General features: G+C 46.7%; 1 protein-coding gene across 5 annotated transcripts in view; it reads right to left on the reverse strand.

Annotated features, from left to right (window-relative positions):
* The window catches only part of GSG1 (germ cell associated 1), a 115,876-nt gene that overhangs the window by 1,391 nt on the left and 89,081 nt on the right, over positions 1-25,404 (reverse strand). For 2 of the 5 annotated variants that reach the window (XM_064155076.1, XM_064155077.1), the window contains exons 2-5: positions 5,819-6,137; positions 3,399-3,446; positions 694-846; positions 464-575 (exon numbers count right to left, since the gene is read on the reverse strand). In XM_064155076.1, the coding sequence (XP_064011146.1) occupies positions 464-575; positions 694-846; positions 3,399-3,446; positions 5,819-6,137 (632 nt within the window). Of the gene's footprint in view, positions 1-463; positions 576-693; positions 847-3,398; positions 3,447-5,818; positions 6,138-6,222; positions 6,289-8,325; positions 8,457-13,387; positions 13,479-25,404 lie in introns of those variants that run through there. The other 3 variants (XM_064155078.1, XM_064155075.1, XM_064155079.1) reach the window with 3 other exon arrangements.

The following is a 25,404-nucleotide window of genomic DNA, read 5'->3' on the forward strand; positions in this document are numbered from 1 at the left end:
CCCTGTCACAGGAGGACAGCAGAGCTTGGAAGCATGTTCGGTATTTCAGGGCTGATCATTGTTTCCCTGGACAGTTTGCCCAGAGAGATGGTGGAGCCTCCATCCCTGGGGACTTTCAAGGCCTGCCTGGATACATTCCTATGTGATCTCCTTTAGGTGATCCTACTCTGGCAGGGTGGTTGGACTTGATCTTCAGATGTCCTCTCCAATCCCTGCCATTTTGTGATTCTGTGGCATGAAGCATGTCAGCCTGAGCATAAGCAGACAGCCATGATGACATCTGATGTCCACTCCAAGCACATGGCACTGTAGCTTTTAAGAACCGATGTGCCCATCCTCAGTACAGCATCACAGACTGAGCCTGCACTGCCCACGGGCACTTGCAAGGCACAACCAACCATTTATCAATGGCACATGAGCCATTGGCATATCAGAGGTGAAGATGACTTCAGAGCTTACGTACTAGAATGCCCAACCATAGTCCCATTCATGTGGTCTCCAGTCCTCTGGTCCCAGATTAACTGTTGCCTGGAAGACTTGAGAGTACATCATGTGTGCCACCATCCCAAGGAGACCTAGACACAAAAGAAAGTAAGGAAGTTACAGTAGGAGCCAGAACAGCATACTTCAGCCTTTGATGGAAGAGGAGGCTCTCCTGCTCTTGTAGTTCCAAGCCTGCAGTAACACACTCACCTGACAGCACTGAGGAGACAGCAGCAAAGGCGTTGATTTTCAACCCACAGACAGGATTGCCAGTGTGCAGCATTTCCACCATCAGGAGGATGAAGCTGATGAGCAGCAAGCTGATGTACAGCATCTCTGATCCCAGCGACAGCCACAGGATTCCTGCCAGGAACCAGGTACTTCTCACATCAACAGAGGATGGCTTGTTCAAGGGAGAGTACTTCCCCCTTCCCAACCTCCACAGCTTCTCTGGGCAACCTGTTCCAGTGTCTCACCACTCTCAGTATAAAGAACTTCTTCCTAATACCCAGTCCAAATCTGCCCTTCTCAAGCTTCAATCCATTCCCTCTCATCCTGTCATTACAAATCCATGTAAAAAGTCCCTTCCAGCTTTCTTGTAGGCTCCCTTCAGGTACAGGAAGGCCTCTATAAGGTCTTCCTGGAGCCTTCTCCAGGCTGAACAGCCCCACTCTGGCAGCCTATCCCTATAGGGGAGGTGCTCCAGCCCTCTGACCATCTTTTTGTCCTTCTCTGGACCCACTCCAGCAGTTCAATGAATGACATGAAGCTACCTTCCTTGAGGTGGATCTCCAACTGGGACAATCACATTAACCACTCCTGCTTCTGCTACCTGGACAGAGTGGATGTGCTTTCCTGCTGGGATTATGAGTGGGAGTGAAGTGATACCACAGTGCACAGCTGAGGTCACTGTGCATTAGGATTCACTGAGGAAGAAACATTAACCTGACAAATGAAGCAGCACTGTGAACACTACTGCTAGCAACTATTAATGGCTACAGAGGAGACCTTCAGCTGGTGAAAGGGAGCGTGAAGAAAACTCTCATTAATGCAGCACTGATTTGACACCTTAACGTCATTAGTGCCATAGAGTCACCCAGCTCTTTAGCAGGAATTGATGATCTGCTTTCCCTGGTTAAAGGAGCTGGTTTGCTTGTGGTAGCACCGTCAGGGAGACTATTTTGTTGGAGGTCTGGCTGCTGAAAGTGTCCTAGAGGCTGCAGGCACCACACATGCATCACTTTCTCTCTGAGTCCAGGCTCACCATGCCTGTGCTGTGTAATCTGGTCTTGTAATGGTGCCTATGTAATGTGGAGCTGCTCTGCATACACCCAGCTCAGCCACTCCAGCCTGCAGTCAGCAGACACCACCTTCTCCAGTAGTGACCCAACTACATAATAGCATCTGTACTGGAGGCCAAGGTCACCTTAAGGTGATGCTATGTGCAGGAAGGGGCAAAAGCAAGTGACAGAGCTGTGAAGACCACAGTGTCACTATGAATGCCATGCCTAAGCTCACAGTGATCTGCCTTCCCATCCATTTATAGGAGCTCAATGTCTTACAGAGCATGGCTTTTCTATCAGTGTTGGGCTGCAATTAGACAAAGAGAAGGAGGAGGAGTATAAGGGGGGGGGGGGGAGGGGGGCGACAGGCAGAAAGATTTATAAAGGCACATAATCTGGTTGCATAAACCTCCCTTCTTAGGAAAACAGGCTAGAAGACATGGGAAACAACAGTCCCAAAGGCATGGGCAGGGAATGAAGCAGGAGAAGGTGAGGAAGAAGAAAAATGTGTTGCTACTCCCTGTGAAGTGGGAAATTTGTGTTGAATGCTAGAATCTTTCAGTAAATGCAGTTAAGTCATTGATTTTATGACAAAGTGGAGTTCTTCAGAAGGATCCTGTAACACCAGCAGTGTTTGAACTGTGTGAATACTGGGTCCCAAAGGCATAAGCAGGGCAGGTTTTCCTATCAGGCTGCTGTGCCAAGAGCATCCCCGGTTAATCTGCACAGCAATGCCACCGTGCACAGAGGACCCCTCACCTAGGAATGAATGTGCATCACTTTGTAAAAGCAGGTAGGTAAAGCCTTTGCTGGGGCTTTTAAAACAAGGGACACCAAGCAAAAAGAAGGTGAACTCCTCCAAAGTGCTCCTGCTCCTGCTGGCTGTCATGATTCCCCAGCATTTGTTCCAGTCCTTGCTCTCCTAGATTGAATGCTGACACAGACTCTTCACCCCGGGCCTTTCCCTTTTATATGTGAACAGCTTCTGAAATGACTTGCCTCTGGCCTCTAGCTCAGGGAACAATTAGCAAGCCCACACTAACCCAAAAGCTTTCAGTCAGTAAAATCTCCATGGCATACACTGAGGTTATCACCAGGATAATTTGAAACGTGACGGTGACAGGAGGGGTCAACTTTCCAAACCAGACGAAGTTTTGTGTTTGATGAGGCACGGACTTCACCCTGGAGGTGCAGCTTTCACATGTCCTGATCACTTACCACAAAGTAAGAGGTGATTCAGCTTCCAGAGTCATCACATTAGACCCCAAAACTGAAGCACTGAGTCAACTGGTAGCATACGTGGCAGAGACTGCCCTCAGGGGCATCTCCTCCCCCTTCCCACTGACTACAGCAAGATGACAAGTTCAGACAGGGCAACTTACTAGGTGAGAGCAATCCCACTCCATATAGGAGGGAGTCTGAGGTTTCCAGCACTGGCTTTGCAAGTGGCAGGTTTAGCTAAACAATGTGAGCAAATCTGGGCTCTTTTAGCAACCTTGAGGCCAAGATTTCCTGCCTGCCTCTTTGGTGATCCACCCTGCTGTCCTCACACAGGCAAAATGGTGCAGGTTCTTCATCCCAAGGAGGAGGTGCACTGGGCAGCCACAGTGAGGCGTGGGAATTTGCTCTTACCTCTGTCTGCTGCTGGTGAAAGCTCAATAAAGCTACGGCATTTCTCTTCTGAAACACAAAGACAGTAATTTGTGAAACAATGCAGCATACATAAGGGAAAAGAAAATCTCTTCCTTTATTTTCACTGCATAGCTCCAGTTATCCCTGAGTCTTCTCATCCAACCTTCTCACTTCTGCTCTCTTTCTGCCCATCTTTCCAGACCTTCACTGGTGTAAGCTAAGGGGAAGTAATATCCGCCTGGAAAACTAGAAGTGGTCTTTCCATTAAAAAAAACCCACATATATATATACAAATTCAGCTATCTGTAAAACTTACAGTCCTCTGGTGAATCTGTTACTACTCACTCACACCATAGCTGTTGGTCAGGCCTATTTAGCTTATAACAGGTGCAAACCCACTGCTTCTGCTGAGGATCTGAATTCCCACTCGCCCCACTCTTAGCAGCACTTCCCAAAGAAGAAAGCAGAAAAACCAAACCCCGAGCAAGCCTTCCCAAGTGAAATACAGTATGGCAGAGGATGAGAATCCCTCTTCTGTGGCAGAGAAGGGACAAAAATGTGGTCTTCTCTCCTCCTATTTTAGGCATGCTATTTGGACCAGCAGTTTGTATTTGCTTTGGCTTTTTATCTTGGCCAGATGCAAAGTGCTGTCTCAGCCGAGTATCCATCATCATTCTCTGTAACTCTTTCTACACACTACAGTACTGCTTTTGAGGGTCCCCTCCTCTACTTGGTCCAGTATTTTCTCCCAGAATTATCAGCCTGCTGCTTTTCATGCAAGAATCTCATTTTCTTAACGTCTATCCTCAATTCTAATCCCTCCCAATCTCCTGTATTACTTCTGCCATCCACAGCTCTCAGGACACCGCCCAGTTTGGTGCCATCTGCAGTCCTCATTATCTTGTCATTTGCTGCTTTACCTAGAACTTTAATGAAGTTCTTCAGTAATGGCTCATCTAAATTGATCCTCAGATTAGCCTGAATAATGAAATTCTTCCTCCAGCTCAGCTCAAACTCTTTGCTTACAGCAGGCCCCTTGTTGTCGATGCCTTTGCTTTGAAGAGCCGCAGCAGTGGGTGGGTCGTACTCAATGTACAGGAAGCAGAGAACTGAGGCTATGTGCTCTATCCTATGTCCTGCTGTCATCCAGAGGTAGCATGCTGTCTGTGTTCCTTCAGACACTGGGGTTATTCCAGGACTGTCTGGGGACCAGACAAGGCTTTCAGAGAAAGCTGTCAAGGGATGTAGTCTCATTCCCACAAGCACCATGGAAACACATCCCAACCCAAGCCAGCCCCAAATAAACACATCTCTTTGCACATCACGTCTGAAAGCACTCATAATGAAGCAGCCTCTTGTTAGGACATGAGAGTTTCAAGTACATTTTCTCCTGCTCCCACCTCCCCTTCTGTCTGCTTTCATTCACCAGTCCTTTATGCCCAAACTCTGACAGCAACAGATAAGAAAATAACAAATGCTGATAGAGGAGTGGCTTGGTTAGAGGAGGTGAGATGTTTGCACTTGGGAAGAGCAGAAGGGAGGGCAGTGGACTCAGGGGAATGGGCCTCATGAAAGCAGCTTTCATCACTGAATCTTTAGATACAAGTTTCCCTCTAGGCCACTTTCTGTCCTAGTTCTGATCCTTGATGTGTGTGTCAGGCCATAAAGTAGTGTACCACAGCTTTCAACAGAAGAACTTCAGCAGGGCTGAGTGGAAGCTAGTCAAGAGTAAAGGGAAGTACCAAAGGGGTCTAGCAGGTTGCACAATCAGCCTCTGGCCCTCCAAGATGTACAGTGCCAGTCCAACATGGTAAAAAAAAAAACCAAACACAAAGGAAATCTGTCACAAAACCAACTAAAAAGACTGCAATATTGCAGCTCTAATGACTCAGGTCAGCTTGCCTCCTAGCTTCAGTTCCTCTGTGCTCAGATTCTCCAGGTTTTCTCTGCATCTCTAAGGCTTGGTGATTTAAGGAGAACAGCTATTGCAGTGCTTAACTCAATTGGCAAGACTGCTTAGATTTCTAAGATGACATGCAAAAATCTGCCCTGGAGAGCATGAAGTAAGCTGTGTGTAGGAATGGAAATATAAGGGAAGGGAAAGGAGGATCACTCCAGCTCACATCAGGAAGGATGATCCCATTGCAAAGTCCCTGCCACCACCATGACCACTTGCACTTCACAGCTCCTATGCCACACTGAAGGGCACACCAGACAGCCATTCTCTCTTGTTTTAACCTGTACACATCCCCATGAAGGACAGAGATATAATGACCACAGCAGTCTATAGGGCTGATGTCATGCAGGAAAACATAAAAGGCTTTTCTCCCAAGTGTTGGGAGGTCTCCTGTCTTTCATTTCTAAACTCCTGTGGAGTCAATACAAGGGAAGAAGTTGTGGCTGCCTGGGCAAGACACTACCTGGCCCTTCCATGCTCTCTTCACAGGAAAGCCACATCCCTGTGTGGAAGTATCTGAAGGCAAAGCGGTCATCCCCGGTCTCCCAGCTGTAGTGCACCACGTCCTCGGATGAGACATTGCTAGCACCTGCGTCAGGTGACATGGGGACACCGATGCACTTGGAGGTCTTGCTCTTCTCACACAAAGGCTTGGGCACTTTCTGAGTCCCGGTGCACCAGTAGCTGCTGAGTAAGGCAGTGGTGGAGAGGCTGAGAGCCAGCAGGTTCAAGATGACAGCCAGGAAAGCACGGCGCCACGGCAATCCCTTCAGCAGCTCCATCTAGAACACACAAATGGGAATGGGTGGGATTGCCACACAAGTCACTCACCCCACTTTATGAATCTCAGATCCTCCCAGCACACACCTGTATGGAGGGAATATGAGCACTTTGCCTTCCTCACAACATCCTGACAGCTCACCCAGCGTGGAAGAATCATTTCCTGACAGCCAGGGCCAGTGCAGCAATAGGCTCAGTTCAACCATTTCAAAGGACACTGAATATCTGTAGTGGGGGATAGAGGGAGACCCAGTGGACATAGGAGATCTGAATGCATTGGGGTGTGTGAGCAGATGAGCAAAACAAAATGGTCATCATATCCACTCCACCTCAGAGATGGAAGGAAGAAGCTGTTAACCAACTTCCCCCCATACCATTTGCTGTCTTTAGATGGGGCACGATGAATGCTCTCTTCCACTAACTGAGAATTCCTGCTGCTGAGTGTCCCAAAAGACTTACAAGCAGTTCATTACTATACCTAAGTGGGTAGAGAGTGCATTGATTTCACAGTGGGGAAAGGCAGGGAAATGTTCTCAGACCACTAAAGACCACAAGTTGAAGCAGTGACCTGCTCAGGAGGGACAGCCAGCTAGCCAAACCTGGCAGCTTGAGTTCAAGCCCCAGAGCAGCACCTCCTGCCTGAGCAAGCACTGCTCTGTGCATCAGAGATGTGGTAGGGCAGTGGGGTGGCAATGTCTGTGCTCTCACACAAAGTGCCAGAGGTGTCCTTTGTTTGTTGGTTTTTGAGGAGCAAATACTGCCACAAACACTCCTCCCAGTTTCTTCTTATCAGAAAGCAGTTTGTGTGCCAGGGTCCTGTGGCCTCCTCACTCAGAGGGAAGTTTAAGATTGTATGGCTTCTGCAAAGCCCTGCACTGACTCCTGAGAACCCCAACTTTTCACTCCATGGATTGATTAGATGTCATCTACCCACACAACAACTTTCATGTAATCAACGAATGCCTCTTCCCACATGGCACTCCCTATGTATGGCACAACTTCATCCAGATACTCCCACCCTTCCCTATTTATGACTCTTAAAATCCCTTTGCCCATGAATAGATTCAGTTTGTGCAGACATTGCCTGCTGCTGGTCCTCATCACATCACTTCAGTTGACTCACCCGATGCTGAACGTGTGAGAAAGGCCCAGCACACTGTGGCCAGCACTATAAATAAGTGATGCTTGGCTGAGCTTTGCATTGTTTGTTACAGCACCACAGCTAAAATTGGTACAGTTAGAAGCATTTGTTCTGCTAACCAGCAAGCTTGGAAATGCAGTGAATAAAGATGATGCTGAAGCTCCTCTTGCAAAGCAGAGCTTCGTTAGCATCTCAGCACATTGAGAAAGCAGTGCCTGATCCAGAGCATCCTCACTGAAGGCAAGAAAATACTCAGATCCTGAGAAGTTTCTGTATTGTTCTATATTCTGGCTTCTTTTGTCTCTTCACCAGAGCATTTCTTTCTTCCAGCAATGGAGATGGCCCCACCCTGGAGATAATAACATCTTGGTAATACCATAACCAATGACTTCCATGATCTGAAGGCATGTTGGCTATCACCACTTTCATAGAGCAGGTACTTAGTAGGAACAGCTAATTATAAGAAGGTTTTCAGCTAAGGTTGGCAGCAAATTCCTCACTGAAAGGTTTTTTGGTTTTTTTTTGCTAGGAACTTGGCTTATGACTGAAAAGGAAGTTAGAGATAAAATTGCTCTCCTCAAACCCATGATATTTCATCTGCAAATAGAAAACATCAGCACATAAAGTGTTTGTCTTTCATCAACACTTTGTTATGAGATTTTCTATCATCAGGTCTTGGTTTGCTCATGGTTTTCTTTAAAACAAAAATCAGAAGAATATTGACAAGTGTTAATTTTTTTTTTATTTAAATCAGAAAAATAGTGGGGAAAAAAACACATTCACTCCAGCTGATCTGTGATGCCATCTGAAAGTCTGTATCATGTCAGAGCAAATGATTAGGAAAAAGACCCCAAAACTAAAATTAAGAAGCAAATGAGTCAGAAGAAGGGATTGGATCAAGATGCAAAGGGCATAGGGAATAAGAAGCAAATAGGAACCACTCCTTTGTGAGAACACTGTCAGAAAAGTTTCCCTCCTAGGAGCAAATTACTGACAATAGCTGAGCATATTATCTAGACAGCCCCAAAAGGAAAGAGAACTGAATTTACCTTGGCAGTAAGTCCTCAAAGTCCTGTTAGTTTGGAGGAGCAATACAGAAACAGTACTCTTGCTTCCTCTGCTGTTCTGCTCATCTCTAGATGCTCCAAGAAACCCAACTGCTTCAAACCCCCTTTTTCCTTTGTCTCCTCCCCTTCTTCCTGTCCTCCCCCCAGCCCCATCCCAGCGATTATTAAATGCTATCCCTCCAGCCAGCAGCTGTTTTGTGGGAAATGGTCACTTTGTAATCCACAATGCAATCACAGAACAGCTGTTCTGGGAGATTATAAGGGAAGTGATTGGTGCTGCGGGCTGAGATTAAGCGCAGAAGGGTGACCTGTATTGACTGAGCAGAAAGTTTCTGCCAAGCACAGAAAGATCCCAGCCAGCTCCATGATGTTTGGGAGCTTGTGTGGGAGCAGTTTAAGAGGGACAGGGATCTGCTCAAGAGAGTCCAATGGAGGGCTATGAGGATGATGGCACCGTCCCTGGGGGTGTTGAAGCAAAGCCTGGATGAGGCACTTAGTGCCATGGTCTGGTTGACTGGATAGGGCTGGGTGCTAGGTTGGACTGGATGATCTTGGAGGTCTCTTCCAACCTGGTTGATTCTGTGATTCTATGAGGGGACTGAAGCACTGTCTGATGAAGAGAGGCTGAGGGACCTGAGGATTTTCAGTCTGGAGAAGACAGAGAGGGGATCTAATAAATGTTTATAAATCTCTGAGGGCTGGGTGTTAGGAGGCAGAGGACAGGCTCTGCTCACTTGCTCCCTAGGATAGGACAAGGAGCAATGGATGGAAGATGCAGCACAGGAGGTTCCTCCTCAACACAAGGGGAAACTTCTTTACTGTAAGGGCTGGAACAGGCTTCCCAGGGAGACTGTGGAGTCTCCTTCTCTGAAGACTTTCAAGGCCCATTTGGATGAGTTCCTCTGTGACCTGAGCTAGATTGTATGGTCCTGCTCTGGCAGAGAGGTTGGAGTTGACGATCTCTTTGAGTCCCTTCCAACCCCTAACATCCTGTGAGCCTGTGGAGTGAGCTGGTGGTTCTCTGGCCAGCACTTCAGCAGACAAATGACCTTAGTTTGGAAACTATCAGAACCCTTGGGGTTGGGTTACTCCCTGCCCTGTGCACTGTCTCAGCAGAGAGATAAAGGCCACAAGAACCCCAGCCCTGAGACATCTTCCTGGCCAGAACTGCCAGTTGCAGAAGGGGGAGAAGAAAAATATGGGGAGAGGAAAGTTTATGCAACTGCATCTGTTCTGAGCATGGAAGATTTCAGACCCTGAAGAGATGCCAGTTCAGCTTTACCCACAGGCACTGGAGAATTTAATGACAAAAGGGGCCCCTTAAGCACTATGAGAGTGGTGAGACACTGGAATAGGTTGTCCAGAGAAGCTGTGGATGCAGATCCCTGGAAGTGTTTAAGACCAGGCTGGATGAAACTTTAACAACCTGGTCTACTGGGAGGTATCCCTACCTATAGCAGGAGGGTTGAAACTAGATGATCTTTAAGCCATTCTATGACCTCCCACTTCCAACAGCAGAGCCCAGAGGCTGGGAGGCAGACACAAGAATAGCTTTGGATGACAGCCCCACCTGTGACAGCCCCTGCACAGCACAGGCAGCAGATGGAACCCACAGGATCACAGTGCCATGTGTGGGCTCCTAACCCTACCTGCCCTGAGCAGAACACTTGGTGGCTCTGCGGCTATTTTAATCCTAGCCACTGCATCAACTCCTCCAATAACCATTTCTAAGATGGACTAACTGAAAGCAATGCTGAAAGTTTCTGTGCTCCATGGAGTGACTGCAGGCTTTTTAATTAATAAAAAGGCTGAGTTTAACACAGATGTACTTCATTTGCTGAATTAGGTAGAGTAACAGCTGATGATATTTAAGAGGAGAGCAATCATTTCCCCCCACCCCATACACACACCTTGTTCCATCCCTCCACATCTGAGACTCTTAACTTTGACTTCTAAATGGTCAGTAAACCCCAAAAATCTTGGTTTCCAGGCTCAAGAATAGATAAAGTCCATCTCTCTATTGGTAATCATAGAATCATAGAATTAACCAGGTTGGAAGAGACCTCCAAGATCATCCAGTCCAACCTAGCACCCAGCCCTATCCATTCAACTAGACCATGGCACTGCCTTAGTAATTCTCAATGTTAACATGTTCCTAATTTTAAGCTTGATGAGAGTCTAACTAAAATCCAGGATGTTATATCAGTTTCTAAAGCTGGAGTCATGGCAGATAGAATGACCAAAAAGTGAGACTGGATGAGACTTAGATGGATAAGAATGGAAATTGGAAATATCATTAATTTATCAGAAATGTGTGTGCAGCAGATGTAGTATTCTGAAGAATGGCAGATATTTATCCTTCCAGAAGATGTCAGTCTTTCACCAGTCTTCTTTTGGGGAGTCTGCTGCTCATATGTGCTGGGGGGAGCAACACTCGAGTTTAAACTTCTAGTCCTTCCTTTCCCCCTCTATCTTACTCCTCTCCCTCCCCCCCAGTCTTCTGTTTTTTCCTTCTTTGTTTTTTCCTCCCTTTCTTTTTGTCCATTTTTATGAGCACAGCCTCCTTGCCCTGCCTGCTATATGAGGAGGGTTGGCTCCTTCTCTTTGAGCAATCTGAACCTAAGGTGACTTCTGGAATCACTGAGGAAAGAAAGAAAAGATGAATGACTGCAGGAGTGGAGGAGGGTGTTTGCTCCATGAGACTGTTCTGTCTGATACTGTGATGGTTTGGGTGCCTCCCCACACTGAAGAAAATCACCCAGACTAGACTCAGCTGCTGGAAATTGAAGAATGAAGCTGTATTTACAGCTCAGCACAATACACAAGCAAGTATTTACAATCTATACAGCTATATATAGAAATACATAAGTTAAAAAGTAATACAGAAACACAACAGCCCTCCCAGAAACCAGAGTCTCCAGGGGGGGCTGCCAACCAACCCTTCCACCTTCTCCCCACCCCTCTACCTTACCCCAAGCTTTGTCTTATGTTCAAGATGAGTTTGGATGGTCTGCCAGGGGGGTTAGGAAGCAGAAGGATTAGTCACACAGACGGCAGGTTAGAGAGAGAGAGAGAGGAAAGTGCAGCCCAAAAGCCAGAGAGAGACTCTTATCTACATTTGTGTTCTTGTTCTTATACATCTCAGCAAGCCTATGAGTGCAGCAGACATCACCATTGTCTCCTTTTCACAGCCTATCATCTAATTCTTCTCACCAAACTACCCTAGCTAGGCTCAAACTAGCACAGATACCTCTTCCAATATGTTGTCAAACACCCCATTACCTTTCTCAGTGGGTTTCCATGCCCCCATTATTGCCCACAGCTCAGAATATCAACACCACAGCACGTCTGCTGATGGTCAACAAACTTCATAGAATCATAGAATCAACCAGGTTGGAAGAGACCTCCAACATCATCCAGTCCAACCTATCACCCAGCCCTAGCCAGTCAACCAGACCATGGCACTAAGTGCCTCATCCAGTCTTTTCTTGAAGACCCCCAGGGACGGTGCCTCCACCACCTCCCTGGGCAGCCCATTCCAATGGGAAATCACTCTCTCTGTGAAGAACTTCTTCCCAATATCCAGCCTATACCTACCCTGGCACAACTTGAGACTGTGTCCCCTTGTTCTATTGGTGGTTGCCTGGCAGAAGAGGCCACCCCCCACCTGGCTACAATGTCCCTTCCCTTAGGAAGCCGTTGTGGTTTGGTGTTGTTTGTGTTGTTTGTTGTATTTGGGTTTGTTTTGCTGTTGTTGTTTTTGAATCTCCATTCCAACCTTGCTCTAATCTGACCAATGATGGATAGGAAAACCAAGCTGTATCTCTCTTATACCCCACTGTGCCTTCCAGTTTTCTCCTCTTTGTAGCTGCTGTTTCCCACCAGAACTTGGCTTGGCTAGAGGTTTTGGATGTCTCTTTCTCTTTGAAGTGAGCAGCAGCTAGTCCCTGGTGACTCGTTCAGAGTTTGCCTGTTGAAGTGAATGCCCTTAGCAGTTGATTTCCTGTGCAATCAGCCAAGTGCTTGTCTTATAGAAACAAAACAAGGAAACCAAACACAGTCTTAGCACAGCACCTCTATGGAGGCTGCTAACTCTAGAAGAGCCTGGGCATCTACAGGTGATGCATTTTTGTCCTGGCTGTATCACACTCGTACTTTGGGTGTCTCCTGCCCCAAAGTGACAGTTCCAGGGATGTTGGTGGAAAAGAAGGGCAAAGAGCCCTTGCCAGATGAGATAAAAAAATGTTAATGGTTTTAACTAGCAGGTCTCAAGAGGGCTTTTCACAACCCTCCATGCAGAAGTCCTCCCCAGGATATCAGGGGTCATACACTGTCCTGAAGAGGAGAAGAACTTCCTGAGCTCTTGTGGCCAGAAAGGCCAATGCCATTCTGGGGTGTATTAGAAGGGATGTCGTTAGTAGGTCGAGGGAAGTTCTCCTTACCTTCTACTCTGCCCTGGTGAGGCCTCAGCTGGAGTATTGTGTCCAGTTCTGGGCCTCCCAGTTCAAGGACATGGAGCTGCTTGAGAGCATCCAGTGCAGAGCCACAAAGATGCTTAAGGGAATGGAACATCTCTGTTATGAAGAGAGCCTGAGGGAGCTGGGGCTCTTTAGCTTGGAGAGCAGGAGACTAAGGGGTGACCTCATTCATGTTTAGAAATATCTAAGGGGTGAGTGCCAGGAGGCTGGAGCCAGCCTAATCTCGGTGATGCCCAGTGACAGGACAAGGGGCAATGGCTGGAAGTTGAGGTATAGGAGGTTCCATGTCAACCTGAGGAAGAATTTTGTCCCTGTGAGGGTGAGAGAGCACTGGAACAGGCTGCCCAGGGAGATCGTGGAGTCTCCCTCTCTGGAGATATTCAAGAACCATCTGGGTGCATTCCAGCGTGATCTGCTCTGGGTGATCCTGCTCTGGCAGAGGGTGCTGGACCAGATGATCTTTCAAGACCCTGACATTCTATGTCTCTATGAAGAGAGGAGGAAGAGCAGCTACTGACAGCCGTAATCACTCTGTGAAACCCGGCTAAAGACGGGCTCATACTCACCCCTCATTCCACACATTCCTGGCCCCTGACACTTCCCCACCGCTCCTGGTTCTGCTGCTCCTACAGGAAGACCATCCAGCGGTGCCGTCCCCTCCCTTGCTGTCACACAGCAAGCAGGATGTCACCGGGTGTCAGCGACACCGAGAGCCAGACTTCTCAAAGCCAGTGACAGACTGCAAATGCCAGATTTCTCCCTGAGCTCTGAATAATTCCGCTCAGATTGTAACCTTTATTTAGCTGTTTGCCTGACGCATTAACTCTTGCTCTGCAAATGACCTCGCCGGGCAGATTCCTTCTTCTCTAGTCTAAGAACATTTAAAGGTGAAGTCTGGTTTTAAATATGAACTGCTTACATTGCTGGGCATCGAGTTTGTGGCAGAACAGAAGTAAAGATTGAGCTGGAATAAGCAAATACATAAATAAATTTGCTTTCAGTTTGGACCTAACAATTTTCCCCCTATTTTTTAACTATTTCCCCCCCCTGCTTTTATTTTTCATTGCTGGGCATCAACTTTGTGGCAGATCAGAAATAAAGATTGAAGCTGAATAAGCAAATGCATAACCAAATTTGCTTTCAGTTTGAACCTAACTATTTTCCCCCCTACTTTTCTTTTTTATTGCTGGGCATCAAGTTTGTGGCAGAACAGAAGTAAAGATTGAACTGGAATAAGCAAATGCATAACCAAATTTGCTTTCAGTTTGGACCTAACTATTTTTCCCCCTATTTTTAAACTATTTTCCCCCCTACTTTTCTTTTTCATTGCCAGGCATCAAGTTTCTGACAGATCAGAAATAAAGATTGAAGCTGAATAAGCAAATGCATAACCAAATTTGCTTTCAGTTTGAACCTAACTATTTTTCCCCCTATTTTTTAACTATTTTCCCCCCTACTTTTCTTTTTCATTGCTGGGCATCAAGTTTGTGGCAGAACAGAAGTAAAGATTGAACTGGAATAAGCAAATGCATAAGCAAATTTGCTTTCAGTTTGGACCTAACTATTTCCCCCCTTATTTTTTAACTACTTTCCCCCCTACTTTTCTTTTTCATTGCCAGGCATCAAGTTTGTGGCAGAACAGAAGTAAAGATTGAAGTGGAATAAAGAAATGCATAACCAAATTTGCTTTCAGTTTGGATCTATTTTTCCCCCTATTTTTAAACTATTTTTCCCCCTACTTTTCTTTTTCCTTGCTGGGCATCAAGTTTGTGGCAGAACAGAAGTAAAGATTGAACTGGAATAAGCAAATGTATAAATAAATTTGCTTTTATAGAATCATAGAACAATTTGAGTTGGAAGGGACCTCCAAAGGTCATCTAGTCCAACTCCCCTGCAGTCAGCAAGGACATCCTGCACTGATTCAGTTTGCCCAGAGCCCTGATGAGCCTGACCTTGACTATCTCCAACGATGGGGCCTCAACTATCTCCTTGGCCAACCTGTTCCAGTGCTTCACTACCTCCACGGTAAAGATCTTTCTGCTAACATCCAACCTAAATCTCTTCTCTAGTTTAAATTCACTGCCCTTCATCCTGCCACTTCAGGCCTTTGTAAACAGTCCCTCTTCAGCCTTCTTCTTGGCCACCTTTAGGTGCTGGAAGGTTACTATTAGGTCTCTGTGGAGTCTTCTCTTCTCCAAGCTGAAATCAGAGCATGTTTCTGGCTTCTTGGTAGACATCTCTGCATAACTTGCAAACTGTTGTTCGTGATGAAGTGTTACAAAATCTTACTGCTGACTTCTATTCAGTGATGATTTGTGTATAATTTTGGTACATACTTCAACTTGCTCTCCAAAAACACCAAGCAAAAATATTTCTCTTTATCCAGTCTGTAAAAAAAATAAAGCTAAGCTGACAAATGTGAGAAAGGCAAAGAAACACAAGGAAAACAGGACTGCCCAGACTCACAGATCGCTTGCTGTGCAATTTAACATTCAAGATGACTGCAAATAGACCATTCCATCTTCCTGTTCTCATCTCCATCCTTTTCCTCTCCATTTCCCTCCCTTCTCCCCCATATCCACCTCTCTCTCTCCTGAACAGTGCATTTTCCCCTTTTTTTCCCCCAAACTCATAACACCTGGGTTCTGTTGCAGCCTCCTCCCACCCCAGGTGTCACCACTTTGCTCTCCCTGCCCACTCCCCTTTTCAATCTGGATTCTATTGCAGTCTCCTCCCACCCCAGGTGTCACCACTTTGCTCTCCCTGCCCACTCCCCTTTTCAATCTGGATTCTATTGCAGTCTCCTCCCACCCCAGGTGTCACCACTTAGCCCCCCCCCCCCACCCACTCCCCTTTATAAGTGGCCCCAGGAAAGGCATGCCCCAAGCTTGCCCAATTGGGCAGAAGGATCCTCCTCGGATCGTCACTGGTGAGTGCTCTGTGGTGCATCACTGGGTGAATGGTGGAGGGGATTCAAAGGCCGGGGGGCCTGGTGGGCCCCCCGGCTAGGTAGGGCTAGGCATCATGATTGCTCTGACATTGCTCACAGGTGCTGGGTAGGCTTCCTTAGACTGAGTTTCTCTGTGCTCAGTTTGGACCTAACTATTTCCCCCCTATTTTTTAACTATTTCCCCCCCTACTTTTCTTTTTCATTGCTGGGCATCAAGTTTGTGGCAGAACAGAAGTAAAGATTGAACTGGAATAAGCAAATGCATAACCAAATTTGCTTTCAGTATGGACCTAACTATTTTTTCCCCTACTTTTAAACTATTTTCCCCCCTACTTTTCTTTTTCATTGCCAGGCATCAAGCATGTGGTAGAACAGAAGTAAAGATTGAAGTGGAATAAGCAAATGCATAACCAAATTTGCTTTCAGTATGGACCTAACTATTTTTTCCCCTACTTTTTAACTATTTTTCCCCCTACTTTTCTTTTCATTGCCAGGCACCAAGTTTGTGGCAGAACAGAAGTAAAGATTGAACTGGAATAAGCAAATGCATAACCAAAGGTGCCTTCAGTTTGGACCTAACTATTTTCCCCCCTACTTTTTAACTATTTCCCCCCTATTTTTTAACTAAGTTTCCTCTTACTTTTCTTTTTCATTGCTGGGCATCAAGTTTGTGGCATATCAGAAGTAAAGATTGAAGCTGAATAAAGAAATGCATAAATAAACTTGCTTTCAGTTTGGACCTCACTATTTTTTCTCCTATTTTTTTCCCCCTTCAATCCCTTCCCTCCCCCTCACCCCCCCCTAAAAAAAAAACTCTTACTTGGCTGGATTTTTTCCCTAATCTTGATGGTTTTCAGCCATTCAAAAAAGCTACATAGAAAGCAGACAGGAAAGGAAAAAACAAATAATCAAGTGCAGCCACACAGCCTTTGAGGACTCACTAGAGATTCTAGATGCCTTGATTTCTAGATAAGCAACATGAGACTATTTAAAGTGGGTTGCTTTTCACAGAGTACTTGAACTCTGGCAACTCCAGAATGTGTTCATCTGAGCACAAAGGGAAAAGAAAACAAACCAACAACCCAAACCCTCTGAAATGTAACTAACCACATACTGTAAGCAGACAAGCAAATGACATATTCTTATACAGAGCTGTAAGGATATTAATCAGCCCAGGAAGGGATCCACACAAACCCTCAAGCAGATAAATGCTTACCTTACCCACTGCTCACTATCCCCATCTGCTCTTCTGAGGTATCCCATGAAATACTACAGGGTGATCGTGGACTCTCCCCACTATTTTTTTTTCTCTCTGCCTGAGCATGTAGCAGCCAAGATATTCCATGAGATCTGACCAGATGCTTTGAAATGTACCAAGTCTGTCATTTTATGGGTGGCTTAATTCTTCCTGAGCTGGCTAATTCATCGTGGTGCATTATATCAGGCACAGGATTGGCTGGGTGGCCACTCCTGCAGACTGCATCTCTGCAATTTAGTGGTCCCCTTTATGAAAACTGTTGCCAGTTTTACATTTATCACTCATGGGATCTCAGTCTGTTACTCCACCACAGAATCACAAACAGCTCAGATTCAATGACTATCACAGGCTCATGGGTTTTTTACATCACTAAGAGGGACCATTACAAGAAGATTGTGTCCTCTTGAGGGTAACAGACCCCAAAGTATTAAAGAGTCACAGAATGGTAGGGGTTGAAAGGGCCTCCTGAAGATCATCAAGTCCAAAACCCCCTAACAAGGCAAGAGAAGGTCACACAGGAACATATCCAGGAGTGTTTTTAATGCCTCTGGAGGTGGAGACTCCATCACCTCTCTGGGCAGCTTGTTCCAACTCTTCATCACCCTGAAATTAAAGTTCTTCCTCATGTTTAGACAGAACTTCTTATGTTCAGGCACAAAATGTTCAGGTTTGTGTCTGTTCCCCTTGTCCTGTTGCTGGGCTGATCCCATCTGCTTGACACCTGCTCTGTAAGTATCGATAAGCATTTACAAGGATCCTCTCTCAGTCTTTGCTTTTCAGACAATGACTTACAGTGATACACAGAGCTCCTGCTGCAACTACAGTACATATTTCACACAGCTAACTAGTATTGGCTGTGCAACAGAATATGAATAGGGTGACCAGCAGGACCAGGGAAATCCTCCTGCCCCTGTACTCACTGCTGGTTAGACCACACCTTGAGTACTGTGTCCAGTTCTGGGCCCCTCAATTTAAGAAAGATGTTAAGGTGCTTGAATGTGTCCAGAGAAGGGCACCAAGGCTGGTGAGGGGGCTGGAGCACAGCCCTGTGAGGAGCAGTTGAGGGACCTGGAGTTGTTCAGCCTGGAGAAGAGGAGGCTCAGGGCACACTTTATTGCTCTCTACAACTCCCTGAAAAGAAGTTGTAGCCAGGCAGAGAGGTTCGTTTCTTCTCCTAGTGAGAGAACAAGAGGACAAAGCCTCAAACTGCACCAGGGCAAGTTTAGGCTGGATATTAGGAAGAAGTTATTCAAGCAAAGAGTGATTGGTATTGGAATGGGCTGCCCAGGGAGGTGGTGGAGTCATCATCCCCGGAGATGCTTAAGAGGAGGCTGAATGAGGCACTTAGTGCCATGGTTTAGTTAATTAGAAGGATTAGGTGATAGTGATCTTAAAGGTCTTTTCCAACCTGCTTAATTCTGTGATTCTACGATGGGAAATCCATCACATCCTTGGGCAAGTAATTCCAATGGTTAATTAACCTCATTCTTAAAACGTTGCCCTTGATTTGTAAGCACAGTGCCTGCTGGAGTTTTCCAACCTCATCAAGCTGCTCCAACACACAAATAAATAGGCAGTGAAATGATCTCCTAAAGGCAGTATTGTAAGAGCCACAGATCAATGCATTTCAGGAGAGGCATGTGGTGTGATCTAACAAACTGGCTGGTGGCTCAGATTCCTGGTTCTGTACTTGGCTCTGTCGTGTCATTTCCCCCTCCCTTTGGCCAAGTCATTTGTGGGGGAGTCTTTCTGCTGCAGGCAAAGCAGTGGCAGTGACTGGGAGTCAACGTTCAGTGCTCGTTTTAATTGGGTGTTGGTACCAGTTTCTCTCTGGCAATACAGAACACAATGCAAGGCTCAAACATCAGTCCAGAAACAGAGTAAAAAGCTCTGCTGACCTCCACATTGCTATGGCTCAACTGATAGTTCCAAACCAGTTCTTGTTTCCCTACACTATAAACCTGTGCCTTCACAGCCATTCCATCTACTGCACAGCTGATCCCTGTTGATACTGGAATCAGCTCAAATCTCTGTTTTGATCAAAGATCAAATGTTAATCACAGATGAAGGTGAAACTTGAGTCTAAGAAACGTTTCCTATCAGCTGTAAGGCAAAACAAAAAGTTGAAACAGTATAGTTGAATCACATTACACATTGGTTTCATGTATGGAAGCAGTAAGTCAGAGAGACTGTTCTTTCCTTCAATTTATCTTCTCCTTTTCACTATGGCAAATCAGAATAAGTAGAGCTAGAGGAAGCTATCAAAGACCACCTAGTCAATCCATCTGACTTGAGACAACATAGGCATCCTGAAGACCTTCAAGCTTGCTGATAAAACATTCTGCAAGACAGATACTACTCCATCCTGCCACTGAAGTCAGTATATTCCCCTGTAACACCATGAGTTGAACCCAGTCACAATACCCAACAGAAAACCCTTCCACCTCTGCTAAAGGTCATAGTCTCCATCCCCACATCTGGATTATTTACCCACATGGATTGCTCCCTTGGTACCATTGGCACTATACAGTTTACAGGAGTGACACTCAGGTGCCAGTATTTGAGGAACCAGTGGTTCAAAGGAAGACTCTAAGCCAGCAGTAGAGGTTTGGAAATCAAAAAAGAGTGAGTAAGACACAGAGTTGGCTTTTTTGAGGTGAGGCGTAGGAGGTGATTTCATTCTTCAGCTATTAAAAACTCCCTGCTTTGGCAAGGGAAAAAAAAATAAGAAGAGAGAGAAAGGGAAAGAAAACTGGGAGGATTCATGAATAAAGAGGCAGCGTGGCAACAAGTACAGCAACCAGGGTGGCCAGAGGGCACAAGCACATTTCTCAGGCTGGCTTCCCTGATGGAGCAGAGAGGGTATTGATCACAGGTCAGAGGAGAAAAGGTCTAATAAGTTGATTCAAAGGGAATAATAAACCCACTTTTCCCCACAGCCCTGAGCAGAGGACCTGTCACAGTGGGTGCTTTGACAACATTATAATTGTACCTTTTACCTTTCTGTATGTCCCAGTAATTATCCAGGATTGAAGGCATCTTCTTTTTTCCCCCTAGATTTAATGAGGATTTCAGATCCCTTCCTATTTTTTTTTAATGGCATTTCAGAGCTCTGGCTTCAAAGACAGTGCTGTCAAGCCCCATCCCTAAGCCTCTTGCCTCCTGTGCCCTTGCACACAGTGGTGGGCAGCACATCAGAGCTGCCTCTGCACCAGGGAAAGGACAGGTTAGGACAAGGCAGTGGTGACACAAATTTGGGCCCCCAGCCTTAGAAGCTCAGAGGGAGCAGGGGTGCCTGGAGCAGGCAGCACTGCTGCTGTGGGCATGGGGTGGAGGCAGTATGGATGTGGCAAGACCAGGGAGCTTAGAGGTTCCCAGGCTTCCCCACATGTCCTAGGGGGATGGAGGGCCCCAGCCAGTGGAAACAGAAACAAGAAGTACTTTGGAGATGGCCTGCAGAGAGCTTAGGCATTTCCCTCTCTTCTGTTGTGTTCTCTGTTTGGATGGGTTTGAGGGTTTTTTGGTTCTTGGTTTTTTTGTGGGTTTGTTTGTTGGGTTTTGGTTTGGTTGGGTTTTTTGTTTGGATTTGTTTTGGTTTGTTATGTTTTGTTTCCTTTTCTTTTCTCCTCCTCCTCTCTTCATACCGCCCCAATTCCTCACAGCCAGGTTTCTGCTTACCTTGGCAAGCCTGGCATCATGTGTTCAGTTTTGGGCTCCCCAGTTGAAGAGGGACAGGGATCTGCTGGAGAGGGTCCAACGGAGGGCTAAGAGGATGATGAGGGGACTGGAGGGCATGGCTGGTGAGGAGAGGCTGAGGGACCTGGGGCTGTTTAGTCTGGAGAAGAGAAGACTCAGAGGGGATTTGATCAATGTTTGTAAATATCTGAGGGCTGGCCAGAAGAGGGGGGGACAGGCTCTGCTCACTGCTCCCTGGGATAGGACAAGGAGCAATGGGTGTAAGTTGCAGCGAAAGAGGTTCTGCCTCAACACAAGGGGGAACTTCTTTACTGTAAGGGTCACAGAGCACTGGAACAGGCTGCCCAGAGAGGTTGTGGGGTCTCCTTCTCTGGAGCCTTTCAAGGCCTGTCTGGATGTGTTCCTCTGTGACCTGTGTTAGATCTGCTCTGGCAGGGGGGGTTGCACTTGATGATCTCCTCGGGTCCCTTCCAAGCCCTGACATCCTGTGATCCTGTGTGATCCTGTGACCATTCATGGAGCAGAGTGGCCCTGGCCAGAGGTAGCAAGGGTCCAGGCACAGTGACACCACCTGGGCTACAGGAGGCCAGAGGAAGGTGACTCTGCAGCCACAACCAGGGCTGCTTTCTCCAAGTGCATTGCCTCCTGAAGCTTAAATCTTGTGCTGTTATTTCCATTGGGTCTGTAGTTTAAAACCCCAAAATACAGTAATAAACAACTATCCTTCCTGGCTTTCGTTAGCTCAAGCTGCAATTACTCAAAGGCTCATTGTTTAGCCAAATTTGGTGGAGGGAATTCTGTCAGAGATGGCAAAAAGTGTGTTCCTGACCAAAAAAAAAGTGATTTATTTTAAAGCAAGACACTGCTCAGAGGGTGTCTTTGTAAAAGTCATCAAGGTTTGATCTTTTATTAAGAGTATGGATAAACCAGAATATTCCCCTGCCAGCTTTCTTCTCAGAAACATGTAAGTGGCTTTGACTGAAATTAAAACAAAACCCAAACAGAAGACTGGTTTTTTTTCTAATGAAGGAGACATGAGTTAGAAGTTGCTGGCTCCAGCTTTGGCAAAGGCAAAAGCAAACAAAGCCAAACCCTGTGATGAGATGCGTCAAGTGACTATTACAATAAGGAGGCAATGCTGCTAGAGATGCTGTCTGTGTTCTGCACACCTATTAACGAGCTCATCTCAGCCAGAGTCTTTCCAAGGATTACAACTGCTGAGCTTCCACAACTAAGTGTTAAGCCTCACGGCCAAGCAGCTTGACTGAATGAGAGTTACTTGCCATGGCCTGAACAAGGTGAGCATGAAGACATGAGAACATTAAACTGGCATGTAGCTATGGGCAGAGAAGTTAGGTTAGGCAGAATGGAAAGAAAACTTCAGGAACATCTTCCAAACAGTGAAAAGGGATCATCTGTGGAGCAGTTCCTCATGAGAGGTAAAGGATGCCCATTGCTTAAATCATACAATCATAGAATCAATCAGGTTGGAAGAGACCTCCAAGATCATCCAGTCCAACCTAGCACCCAGACCTAGCCAGCCAACCAGACCATGGCACTAAGTGCCTCATCCAGGCTTTGCTTCAATACCTCCAGGGATGGTGACTCCACCACCTCCCTGGGCAGCCCATTCCAATGCCAATCACTCTCTCTGACAACAACTTCCTCCTGACATCCAGCCTAGACCTCTCTGGTACAACTTGAGACTGTGTCCCCCTGTTCTGATGCTGGTTGCCTGGGAGAAGAGACCAACCCCCACCTGGCTACAGCCTCCCTTCAGGTAGTTGTAGACAGCAATGAGGTCAGCCCTGAGCCTCCTCCTCTCCAGGCTGCACACCTCCAGCTCCCTCAGCCTCTCCTCACAAGGCTGTGCTCCAGGCCCCTCACCAGCCTTGCTGCCTTTCTCTCGACACCTTCCAGCACCTCAACATCTCTCTTGAATTGAGGAGCCCAGAACTGGACACAGCACTCAAGGTGTGGCCTGACCAGTGCTGAGTACAGGGCAAGAATAACCTCCCTTGTCCTGCTGGCCACACTGCTCCTGATCCAGGCCAGGATGCCATTGGCTCTCCTACCCACCTGGGCACACTGCTGGCTCATCTTCAGCTACTATCTACCAGTACCCCCAGGTCCCTCTCTGCCTGGCTGCTCTGCAGCCACTCTGTCCCCAGCCTGTAGTGCTGCTCGGGGTTGTTGTGGTCGAAGTGTAGAACCCTGCTCTTGGCCTTGTTCAATCTCATCCCATTGGCCTCTGCCCACCCATCCAGCCTGTCCAGGTCCCTCTGCAGGGCTCTCTTACCCTCCAACAGATCCACACCTGCTGCTAGCTTGGTGTCATCTGCAAACTCACTGATGATTGACTCAATCCCCTCATCCAGATCATCAATAAAGATACTGAACACATATCACATGTATCACACACACACATATATATATATGACATCAGACAAAACCAGCCTGGATAATGCACTGGAAAGCATACTGTAGGCAAGAACCTTGGAGGAAGAAGGCTGGGCTAGACTGTGGGAAGATGGGCTGGATGAACTTGCAAGGTTTCTCCATCTCTAATTCCTGTGGTTTTTTTTTTTTTAACTGGCTGCAGTTTGCATTGCTTGAAATTTATTCACATGAGTTAGAGAACCTCTGAGCAAAGCAGAGTGTGGGGCTGCAGAGAGGTGGGTGTGTTTCCCTGGATGACCCAAAAAAACCCTAAAAGAAATAGAAGCCTACAGCCTCGCAGAGGCTGTTAAACTAGAAAGACTGGCTGGGTAGAACAGGAGGGAACCGAGCTCAGAGGGGTTGCTTCCACTGGGCTGGTGCATGTGCAGGTGAGCTGTGCTGAGGACAGTGTGGGTGGGGATTAGGAGTTTGGTAAACGGTAAAGAGGGTGGCTTTGAGTTGAGCTGTGGCATACTGCAGTTGCTCACGGTCAGCCTTCAGCACTGGGCAAGAAGTGAGAAGGTTCAGTTCTAGCTCTCTGCAACTCTCTGCACAACTTTCACCTGCTAGCTGTTCCCAAAGGATTTTTGAGTTAGAAGAGCTTTGGTTAGAGTTTTTTCTCCCACACTCATTCCTTTGAATGGAGAATTTTCTGTAATGCTTTGGTCTGAAATCAGCTTTCAAAGGCTTGGATGAAAAGAGAGATTGCAGAGCTGGTCTTTCACTCCATTAATCCAGTGCTGGACACAACAAACATCCTTAATTGCTCCCTTCAGCCTTCAAGTCTCACACTCAGCTTTGCCAACACACCGCAATCCTGACTTTCAAAATCCCTTACACTTCAGTTCATGACTGGATGCAGTCACAGGTCAGCTGCTTCTCTTTCATGAGAATCAAAACAGGTTACTGTCCTGTGCTACAGCCCTTTACCACTCCTGGTTAAGTCTGTCTGTGTTGCAATCCTAAGGCTGCCCTAAGACTCTGCTAATGAGCATCTGAACTCCAACCTACAGTGAGCAGTCCTCAGTCAGCCCTAAGAAAGTCTGCCTGTCCTCTTGTACCACGTTTTGCTATTGCAGCCTCCTGGTTTGGGCTAACACAGCAGTCCAGGGTAACACTTCCCCCTGCAGCCATCATGCTCTGGAGATGGGATGGCAGTGATGTTTATAGTGCTACATTCCTAAGAGTCCCAGCAAAACCATTCTGAAATGTACTGGGGTTTCTTTCCACCCACAGTCTGCTACAGACCTTAAATGTGTGCTTCACAGCTTTGCTGGAGCAGAGATGATGCTCCTCTCCTTTCATAGTTTCAGATGCATTAATAATTATTCAATTGAAATTAAAACCTGGAGTGACTGAACTTCCCCTCAGTTCTTCACAGCCATTTTTACAGATGGCTTAACTGCTGCAATGAAGATCTGGAGACTGCAACTTCCAGTGTGGTCCTCAAGAGGCTTTGAGATTCTCTAGGACAGAAAATCTACTGAAGTATTTTTGTTGTTGCTAAAGAAATAAAACCAACAACTTGTGAGTTGCAGATTAGAACTAGTAAGGTACAAAGTGTCCCAGACAACATCAATTGCTGTCTTGGGGATGTATGCTGGCAAGCAGAGGCAGGGATGTCTGGAGGATCCATACAGACAGTTTGGCCACTTTTACTTTATTTCCTAATGGGAAGATTCCTGTACTATTCTTTCTCCACCTCCTCACTCCCAGGCTTATACTGGGACCCTGATTCAGATGCCTGACTTGCTAGAACATGGCCAAAATGTGCATCCATGGAAAGTAATTTGATGCCCACCTGGTCTCAGTCAGTTTATTCCATCTACACTTCAGCCACAAAAGCACTAAGCAGCACTACAGGCTGGGGACAGAGAGAGGGACCTGGGGGGACTGGTAGATAGTAGCTGAAGATGAGCCAGCAGTGTGCCCAGGTGGCCAAGAGAGCCAATGGCATCCTGGCCTGGACCAGGAACAGTGTGGCCAGCAGGACAAGGGAGGTTATTCTTGCCCTGTACTCAGCACTGCTCAGGCCACACCTTGAGTATTGTGTCCAGTTCTGGGCTCCTCAATTCAAGAGAGATGTTGAGGTGCTGGAAGGTGTTGAGAGAAGGGCAGCAAGGCTGGTGAGGGGCCTGGAGCACAGCCCTGTGAGGAGAGGCTGAGGGAGTTGGGGGTGTGCAGCCTGGAGAAGAGAAGGATCAGAGGTGACCTCATTGCTGTCTACAACTACCTGAAGG

This window comes from Pogoniulus pusillus, chromosome 15, assembly GCF_015220805.1.
Source record: "Pogoniulus pusillus isolate bPogPus1 chromosome 15, bPogPus1.pri, whole genome shotgun sequence".
Lineage (NCBI taxonomy): Eukaryota > Metazoa > Chordata > Aves > Piciformes > Lybiidae > Pogoniulus > Pogoniulus pusillus.